Below are 10,315 nucleotides of genomic sequence, written 5' to 3'. Positions count from 1 at the left end.
CTCACTGAGTTGCAGAGGGCCTCACTAAGTAGCTGAGGCTGTGATCCGTGAACTGCGATCCTCCTGTCTCAGCCTCCCAAATGCTGGAATGACAAGCGTGCGCCATCGTGCTTGGCTTAGAGTTGTTTTATGTATCCGGTGACCGGATAATTAAAGAGTTGTCAATGCTTATGAATCTCTCCGCCGCTTGCACACTTTTCTTTGCTTCTCAATCCCCGCTCTCCTTGCTAAGCTCCCTTAGCCCGGTTTGGTATTTATGTCTCAACTGTGCCCAGAGAAGTCACTCGCTGGTGTGGGTTTAAGACAGTGTCTGTGCTCCTTTCTGCATTCGCACGGCCTAGCTTGGCGATTCGGAGACTCTGGAATCCGTGGCAGTCCTCTTGGCCTGCAGCTGATTGCTAGCTCTTGTCGTGGCTGCTCGTGAATTATGATGCTGACCCGAGGGCCGCCAAGTTCAGACACAAGTGCAGGGATGGGATTTCCAATTACTTTCTCATCATTGGCTCTGGGGCTCCTTTGTGGCTCAATCTGTATTTCTTGTTTTGTTTTGTATTTTAATGACCGGGTTTCAAAGGCTGAATTACTCTGTATCTCTCTAAACAGACATCTGGATTTACAGTAGAGATGATCTTAGAATCATTCTTGGGCATAAACTGTCTGATGGCTCATTAAAACATCGTCGCCTTGAATCGGTGTAGATGGAAAAAAAATCAGCAAATTCACAAACCTTGCAATGTTCACTACGTCTCTGCGCTGTGGCCAGTAGCGATTCTCCTTCTAAGTATTGCCTGCTATTTCTGTTGCATCCAGGAGTCCTGGGCATAATGGAACAGCTGGAGGAGCCTGGGATTTGCCTCCTTCAAGCAACCAGCAACCTTGGGTGTGTCCTTGAACTTGTCTAGCCTCAATTTCACCCACTGGTATCTAGTTCACCTCCATGGGGCTCTTCAAAGCCAGTTGTTCGTGGAATTACACACAGCGTATCTATTCTGAAGAAGTTTAAAGCCACTCACCAGCCAAGCCCGGTGTCCTGGAGGTGAGAGGGACAGCATTCTTTGTGTTGGTGGGTTCATGCTACTCCGGGTCACGCTGGCTCCTGTGGGAGGCTCACATGCCTAACTCATCTGCGTATCGGGCAGATGTACCTTTCCAGGACGACTCCCACTAACTAGTCTCCACGGGAACAAAGTCAGAGTTGTACTGTCCTCACCTACAGTGACAGTGAGGGGCCAGGTGTCTGGACGGGAGGGTCAGATAAACAGGCTGTTCTCACAGCGTCAGGTGAGGACAGCATTTCATCGTGGGCCAGGGCCCGAGGGTCCTAGGGTCTAGGAACATACTTGGGGAATGGTCTGTTGCTGCCACCGTGACTGGACAGGGTCTCTCTCTGACTCTGTGTATGTGTCACTATTAGTCTCTTTTCTGTTGCTATAATAAAGAACTTGAGCTTGGGTAATGGACCAAACCAAAAAAAGAGGTTTATTTAACTCATAGTTGTGGAGGGGCCAGACTTGATCTTTTATTACAATCTCTTTCTTGGGAACTATCTAGGGTTCCAGGAGACAACTGCGACAATTCCTTCTAAGAAAGTGCGTCCAATGACATAATAAACTTTCTGCTAGGCCTACCTCTGAAGACTCCACCATCTCAATACCACCACACCGAATACACTTCCTCCAACACTTAAACTTTTAGAGGACAAACCAGTGTAATTTTTATCAGGTGTTGCTTGGAGCTGGCTGGGAAATATACTTTCTCTTTAAAACAGAAATTGTTCAGCAGTGATCTTTGGGCAGAATCCAGCTCACTTTTGTATTTTTTTTTTAGTTTACATAATGTCTAAAAATTAAATTAGTCACCAAAAGGTTAAAAGCAGGTTCTATAGATCCTTTTCCAAAATGCAGAAGTCCATCGAGACTGCACGCGTTTCCCATTGGCTGTGAAGGCCGGAAGTGGAGCCCTGAACTTCCGCGTTTCCCCGGGAGGAGTTTGCCACTGCTTCCTCCCGGAGCTTTGCTTTCTTGCTTTCTGTCTTCAGGCCCCGAGGGGCCCTGATCTCTCTCTGTTCTGTATGTGGACGGTGGATTTAACTGCCCATTGGCCACCTCATTTTTAAAATTTATTTCCAAGTCCCTGAGGGCTGCCTCATCAGAATCCCCTCAAAAATCCTCTAGAGGAGCAATGAAGGTGCCCTATCTGAGGGGATGGGAGGGGGGAAGAGGGAAGCTCTTTAAAGCACATGGTGTGCTTAAACAAACATATCAAAGTCAATCAGGAAGCCAAGCATGGGAAGGAGGGAGGGGAGGAAAGGGGATAGAGATTGGGTAAGGGCTGACTGGGTGATGTGTGGATGTTTATCTCCACAGTTTCTCACTCCATCAAGATGTATGACTACAATGCACCAATACAAAATTATTTAAAAAAGAATCCCCCCCCCAAACAACCCATCTTCTAAAAGTTTATTTTTCTTTACTAATGCTGAGAGAACACACACCAGATCATGATATAACAGGCTTTAATTTTTCAAAAACATCTTATTAATACGGAAAAAGCATGGTCCTCCCAGTCAATGAACACAAGATATTACACGCAAAATATTATATATATCGAGATTTTACTTGTGAAGAGCTGAGGATAGCACCTGGCACATGCCAAGCATTTTGTGTATGTGAGATCAAAATGTAAAGTTTGGTCACAAGCATTTGAAGATGTGTGGCTGCAGTGCTTTATCTTCACCTCTCCTCCTCCCTTTACAGCTCAAGAGAAGGGGAGGGAGGCCAAGAGAGAAAAGAGGTCTGGGGTAGGGGAAGTCGGTGTGACATCATCCTTCAACCGCAGGGAGAACTAAAGCTCCCGGATCTCCCCCTGCCTTAAAAGGCACAGGAATCTCAGTGGGCAAAGTGGATATGATAAGGGTCTGTCTGGTCTGTGTGTCGGATATCAAGGTCAGCATGTACCCGTCGGGGATCGCAGGAATCACGTTGCGAGTCACAAGCTGGGTCTCTCTCCAAAGGCCTTTTCTTCCATCTGGGCCATGAATGAAGCAAGGTCTGGCTCACGCAGAGGCCTTGAGGTACCAGCTGCTGTATCTGGGCTTCCACAAACCCCTGAGATGGTTGGTACATTTTGGGATAGATGAGAATCTTAGCTTTCATTGGACTTTCAAAGGGCTCTGGGGCCCAAAGAGTCACCGATCTCAAGGACAGCAGTAACTCAGAGGCTGGCCCACGCCAGGGCTCTGCCACCAAGCACACACAGGAGTCGCTGCTTAGTATGGGAAGTGAGGGCTAGAATCAAATGGGCCAAAATTGTTGATTTGAGAAAAGTCGTCAGTGCTCATGGGCTGCTTTTCATTTACGTTACAGAGTTTTAAAAGTTCTGTTTTAGTTAAGCATTCTGTACTCTCCAAGAGTGCCCAGGTAGGTGAGATTTCAGGGTGTCATGGCACAGAGAACCCTAATGCTGCAAGGGGCAGCTGGAGGATGCTGGCGCCTGGGAGGGCTGCTCTCTGTGATGCCCTCAGGGCAGATGGCACTAGCAGAGGCCTTTATCTGCCCATGGTGAGCATCTCCTACAGGCACCACCTCCTCCACCACCAGCCCCATTCCCACCCCTTGTCTGCAGGGAAAAGTACAGAGGGTGAGGGTCTCCATAGCAAAGTGGCCCAGCTGGCTGAAGCCCAGGTGTGCGCAGGGCCTCTCTTCCTCGGAAACCTTCCTTGCTTTTCTCCAGCTCCTGCCAGGGACCATCATCTTTGGTGGTCCTTGGCTTTTAGTAGCATTGTTTCAGACTCTAATTCTGTCATCCCTTACATTCTTTCAGAGCCTGTGTCCAAACTGCCCTCTTCTGATAAGGACACCAGTCATATTGGATCCAGTGACCTCATGTTAACTTGCTTAACTTCACGACCCCACTTTCCAAATAAAGTCAGTTTTACATGAACCAGGAGTCAGGACGGTAACATATTTGGGGGGAGCCATGAAACAGGTACTTTACCTCCAAAGTCCTGCCAGCCCAGCCCCATGTGCTTCCCGGGCCCACACCCACTCCTTCCCCTGGGCTCCTTGGGGTGGTGGGGCACCAGGGAGAGAGCTTTCTAGCATGGTAACTCAGAACCTTCACCTTGGGATGTGGTCTAAAGGGGACTTTTTAAAAATCTTCTATCTAGTTCTATAGAAAGCAAGTGCCTTCTGCAGTGAGCTGGGTGTATGGAAAGCAGTATGTATATGTATCTGAGCATGTTTGTGTCTGTGCCTATGAGCATGTGTGTCTATACACGATCACAAGTATCTGTGTGTCTATGGGAGAGAGATATGTGAAGGGTGAGTGGTGTAAGGGAGGAGTGGGAGGTGGGAGGGCAGGAGGATAGAGCCACAGCTGTGGGCACAGAAGTGACCACAGCAGAAGGGGTACTGAGCTTGTGATAAATACAGGACCCATGGCTTTGGCTTCAGGAGGGGCATCAGGAAGGATATTGACTGCTGGAGTGTGTGTGTGTGTGTGTGTGTGTGTGTGTGTGTGTGTAAAATTGGGGATTGAACCCAGGTGCATTCTACTCTGAGCTACAACCCCAGCCCTTTTTTATTTTGTATTTTGAAACAGGATCTTGCCATGTTGCTGAGGCTGGCCTTGAAGCTGTGGTCCTCCTGTCTCAGCTTCCCAAGTACTGGGATTACAGGCATGTGCCACCACACACATCTGACTCTGCTACCTTAAAAGGGACCAAAGTAGCAGTGGTGAAAAGGGGTGGAGTAGTTCTCTTTCCTATGAACCTTGAGCTGGTGGGAGGGCTGGAAGTGGGGATCTACTGCTCCATGGCCCTGTCCTGGCCCCAGGCCCCTGTTCTGCCATCTGAGAATACTCTTCTTCCCCAATGTAGCTTCTCCCCACTTAGCCATGTCCAAGCCCCTGGGGAGGGGGGAAGGATAGTAGGGCATATATTTTCTTCCTCAAGGATTGCTTGGAAATTGCACTCATTGCCTCTGCTTTTACTGGTCAGAATTTAGTCAATGGGGTATCATCAGGAGAGGAGAGTGGAAAAGGCAGCCCATGTTCATGGAGTCTGCATTGTTAGAGATTCTGCTTAATTTAACAAGGCCGGAAAGATGCTGGGGAACAAGTATCAGTCTATTACAGAAATGTGATTTTAGAAAAAATAGTATGATTAATCCACCCTACACCCCTAAAATAGCAAAGGAAACCCAATTGAAAGCCATGTGATTAGAAAAATCAGCATGACATGCAGGGCCGCAGGGTTCATGCTGAGGGCTGCGGCTCGGGAAGGTGTGTGTTGGGCTGTTCCACAGCCACCTGGTTCTCAATGACATAACTAGCTCGGTAGCTCTCCAGCACCCGGGCCTGGAGGAACGCCTTGTCCTTCTCCTGCCAGGAATCCGACTGGATGTACATGTTGTACGGGTCATGGGAGTGCTCCAGCTTCTTGGAGCGGATGTAACTCAGCATGATGCCCAGGGTGAAGAAGCCGAAGAAACCCAGCACCATGAGGATGTACAGCGCCGCCAGCTGGCCATCATCACGGAGGGGGGCCCGGCGGGCCAGGCCAGAGGTGTTGCCACTCCGCTGGACTGTCTCCTGCCACAGCACAGTCAGGAAGGGCGTCACGGCCGTGGTGTTAGCCAGGATCATCCTGGATCTTCCTGGTTCCACTGGTGCTGAGGGAACCTCCCAGACCAACCTCCTGAAAGAAGATGCAACCTGAAATAAAAAATATGTTGGACACACACACACATGGACACACAAGCGCACCATCTTTAAAACCTCAGGTGAGAGAGGTGAGCGAACTTACTCCTAAGTCCACAGTGTGAATTATTTTGCATCTGCACAACCCCCTCTTTTGATTGATCCACTGATAACCAATTCCCTTTATTTCCATTCATCATTCCCTCATCACAGGAGAACCGCCAGAATGAGTTCCATTGACACTTGCTGTTGTCTCTGGTATTGTGTTGTACTTGTGCATTTTAATTGACGTAATTGGCGTCAGGTTATGTGCCCCTTTGGGTCCTTTTCTTTATTCTTCACCACTGTTTTTAAAGCCCACTCAGGTCACTGTGAGTACATACATCCCCTTTAATTTAACTCTTGCCCAGAACCTATACAGAATAGCCAATTTCTTACCCTGCCCACCATCCCAGAGATGGATGCTGCTCTGGCCAGGGACTCCATAAATGAAAGAGGAACACATATCCTTGTCCTTGTCCTTGAACTCCTATGGACCCACACAAAATCACACATTTCATACAACTTGCTCTTGTGAGTTTTATGGCTGGTCAGATCCAGGTGCCATCAGAGTGCCAGGGAAGTCATGTGCAGCAGGTGGTCACTGTGCCCCTAAAGTTCACAGTGGGAAACTCGGATCCCAATGCCATGGTGTTGAGAGGTAGGGCTTTGGGGAGGCGACTGGATTCCTGGGTTATGTCTGGCTGGCTTACTGTGTCTCACCAGGAGTGGTCTGTTGCACCTCAGAAGTCTCTCCAGGGATGGCTGCATCCATTTGCATGAACACCCAGTCCATGGCATGCAGCCTTTGGCGAGAGTGGGCAGAGTGCTCCCTAAGGGGTCAGCCTGGCAGCTCATGCCATTGGCTCCTCTGCCCACTGCCCTCTACTGGGTGGCTGCCACGGCCGTTTAGAATGTGACATTTTTTCCATCACTTTAATCTTGGTGTGACTGTCCCCAAGCACTCAGACCTGGAGACTGTAAAAAATTATCTCCATGTGGGACTCTGTCATGAATTTCACATGCTCTTGGGACTCCACGTAGGAGTCTTTGAGATCACTGAGGAACTAAAACAGTCTTTGTTGATGGGGGCTGGCATATGCCAGTCTCGTCCTTCACTTGCAGCTGGGAAACACAAGGCCTGAGGCCTGCTCCAAACTCAATCCACAAGTAGCCAGTGGGAACTTGTCAGACGCCAGGGGCCGGCTTATTTCCTGGGACTTCACAGTAGCTGAGTAGAGTGTCCCCAAGGTCCCCAGAGTGGCTGCTATAACTAGCAGTGAAGGCATATTTGAGCCACTGTTTCAGCTAGAATTGCTACAGAAAGAGAAAATCCAATATACGGGGGTAGCTCGGCTTTCCTAGCTAAAAAGGGTACTGTGAAATTATACATTATCTTGCCCAGGACAACTGTCAATCCCAGGTACCCTGATCCTCTCCAGATCAGCCCCAGAGCTTTGCTTTTTCTTTTTTCTCTTTCTTTCTTTCTTTCTTTCTTTCTTTCTTTCTTTCTTTCTTTCTTTCTTTTTGCGGTACTAGTGGTGGGACCCAGGGGCATTTTACTTCTGAGCTACACCCCCATCCCTATTTTTTATTCTTTATTTTGAAACAGGGTCTCACTGGTTTTGCAAAGAGCTTCACTAAGTAGCTGAGACTGTCCTTGAACCATGATCCTCATTTCTCAGCTTCCCAAATGCTGGGATTACAAGCCTGTGTCACCACGCCCAGTTTTTAAAGTTTCTTTTCATAAAATTGTCTTAATTTTAAAATGTACCAAGACTTCCGGGAAGATGGCGACCGAGAAAAGCGGGGCTTAAGAGCCCCGCTAACAACCAATCTCCATTACCACAAAATCAGCGCCTTTCATAGCCAGAAAACACCATCACCAGAGAAACAAAAAAAATCACCAGGCTCCAGAGAGAAAACGGACTGAGAACAGAGCTCAGAGCCACAGAGGAGATACACCGGCCTCACGCCCGAGGATGCGGCAGCCGTGCCATACTGCCGACAGCAGCGGCAAATTCACCGGACAGCTACAGCAAGCCGAGGTGAGCCACTGCGAAACAGCCAGGCGGGATTTTTCAGTGCAGGGAGCATCTAAAGCTCCCAGTGGCTGAGCTCAGCACACGCTGCAGGGACTCAGAGTGGAACTCAAAACCAAGAAGAAATAAGCCAGCCTCACGGCCGAGGGAGTGGCAGCGGCGCCATATCGCCACCGGCGGCAGCAGCAGCAGTGAATTCACCGAGTCCAATACAGCTACATCTGCGAACTCAAGAACAGTGAGTCAAATTGTGGGCCACAGAGGAGAAATCCCAGTACTGTACTCCCTGGGACTTGACCCAGTGGGGGAGTGACGGTGGCAGAGATATCACACCATAGGAGAACGTGCAACCTGGCACCCCCCACAGTCTAAAGCAGCCTCTATCGACTCTCTGGGCCGGAGACTCTGTGATAAAACCCAGTAAAGGAGTAGTGGGGTCTGAGATACTACTGACTCGAGATCCAGAACACCTTAAGTGAAGTCATAGTGACCCAAGGGAAGAACCCAGAGAAGGCACAAACTTCTGAAATCATGGGAAAGAGGAATAACAATGGAGCAGTGAATGCCCACAACCCCACAACATCAGAACCCGATAAAACAGAAAATCAGAGATTTCTAGAAGATCAAATCAGGAAAATAACTGTAAAAATAATAGAGGTGCTTCGAAAAGAACTCAGAGAGAGCCAAAAAGAGATAAAGGATGCAATTAATGAAGTAAAGACCTCAATTCAAAGCACAAACAACCGATTAGACCACATGGAGAACAGAATCTCGCTCTTAGAAGATGATCATTCCAAAAATGAACGCATAGTTTCTAATTTAGAAAAAAATATCCGACAGCAGGAATCTGATATTGAAGAAATATGGGCCCATTTTAAGAGAGCTAACCTAAGAATAATTGGAATAGAGGAGGGAAAAGAAAGTGAAACCAAAGGGATCAACAATCTCTTCAAGGAAGTAATAGCAGAAAATTTTCCATACATAGAGCAAGAGGTTGATACACAGATCCAGGAAACTTATAGAACTCCCTTTAGACAGGCTCGGAGAAGAGGATCCCCACGCCACATAATTGTCAAAATGACCAATGTGGAAGCCAAACAGAGAATCTTAAAGGCAACAAAAACAAAGGGCCAAGTGACATTCAGAGGCAAACCAATTAGAATCACTCCAGACTTCCCAAACCAAGTCATGAGAGCCAGAAGGGCTTGGAGTAACATATTCCAAACTCTGAAAGAAAACAACTTCCAGCCAAAAATTTCCTACCCGGCAAAAATTTCTATCACATTAGATGGGGAAATAAGAAGCTTCCATGACAAACAGAAACTGAAAGAATTTATGTCTTCAAAACCAGCGCTAGAGAAAATATTCAAAGAGATTAACTACAAAGAAGAATTAGGTAACACACACCAGAACCAGAGAAACAAGATTTTCCATCCAACAGACAACTAAGATTGGATATCTGTGGAGATTCATTATTTATGTTAGTCTTTTACCTATCTCTAAATTGTATTGTTTGTTTTTATTGTTGCTGATTTTTAGGATTTCTAGTTGGAATATTAATATACCTTCAGATATAGCATTTGGAAATATTTTATCCCATTCTATTAGTAACTTTTAATTCTGATTACATTGTCTTTGGATATACAATATTTTTTTTTATTTTTTAGGGAGTTTGTATACTCTTCTGTTGCCTGTGCCATTGAAATCATAACCAAGAAATCACTGCCAATTTCAATGTTGTGAGGTTTTATGACCCAGATTTTCTTCTAAAAGTTTATAGTCCTAAGATTTATATTTAGGTCTTTTATCTATTTTGAGTTAATACTTGTATATGGGATTAGGTAAGGGTCCAATTTTATTCTTTTCCATGTAATTATTATTTTTCAACAATATTTAGTTAAAAGATTATTATTTCTGCCACCAAATGTTCGTGGAAACCTTGTCAAAAATAACTTGACCATATAGGGAAGAATTTAGCTCTAGGCTTGTACTTAACTCCAATGGCTTATATATCTGCCTTTAGAACAGTATTACACTGTTTCAATTATTGTAGCTTTATATGGTTTGAAATCAGAAAATATATATCTGCTAGCTTTGTTCTTTTTCAAGATCGTTTTGGGTATCTAGAATTCATATTCCATATTAAGATAGATTTTTTTTCTGAAAAATAAATATATGAATATATGATAGTTTCACCTAAAAAAACAGAAAAAATATGCTCTGGTAAGAAAGAAAGCAAAAAGAAATATTGAAATGTTATCTTTAAGTTATCAAAAGCTTGGTATCAGACAAATGAAACTGTTATGTGAGATTATCATTTTTAATTTTGGATCAATTGCTATAATACTAGATGTCAACCACTAAGCCAAGCATGGGAAGGAGGGATGGGGAGGGAATGGGGTGGGGATCGGGTGGGGGCTGACTGGGCGATGTGTGCATGTATGTCTACAAAAGTTTGTATCCCACTATGATGTATGAATACAGTGCACCAATAAAATAAAATTTTAAAAAAGATAACATTTTAATATTTCTTT

The 10,315-nt window shown here is 45.9% G+C and overlaps 1 protein-coding gene across 1 annotated transcript; it reads right to left on the bottom strand.

The window, feature by feature from the left end:
- Positions 1-5,256: 5,256 nt before the first annotated feature.
- Positions 5,257-5,646, bottom strand: KCNE1 (potassium voltage-gated channel subfamily E regulatory subunit 1; the record flags this gene model as incomplete). The annotated part of the gene is made up of 1 exon (XM_080696455.1): positions 5,257-5,646. The coding sequence occupies one exon, from the start codon at positions 5,644-5,646 to the stop codon at positions 5,257-5,259; it is 390 nt and encodes a 129-aa protein (XP_080552581.1).
- Positions 5,647-10,315: the final 4,669 nt, after the last annotated feature.

This window comes from Muscardinus avellanarius (assembly GCF_963383645.1).
Source record: "Muscardinus avellanarius genome assembly, chromosome: 5".
NCBI lineage: Eukaryota > Metazoa > Chordata > Mammalia > Rodentia > Gliridae > Muscardinus > Muscardinus avellanarius.
Note: the sequence above shows the minus strand (reverse complement) of the source record. Positions and strands in the feature narration are given on the sequence as shown.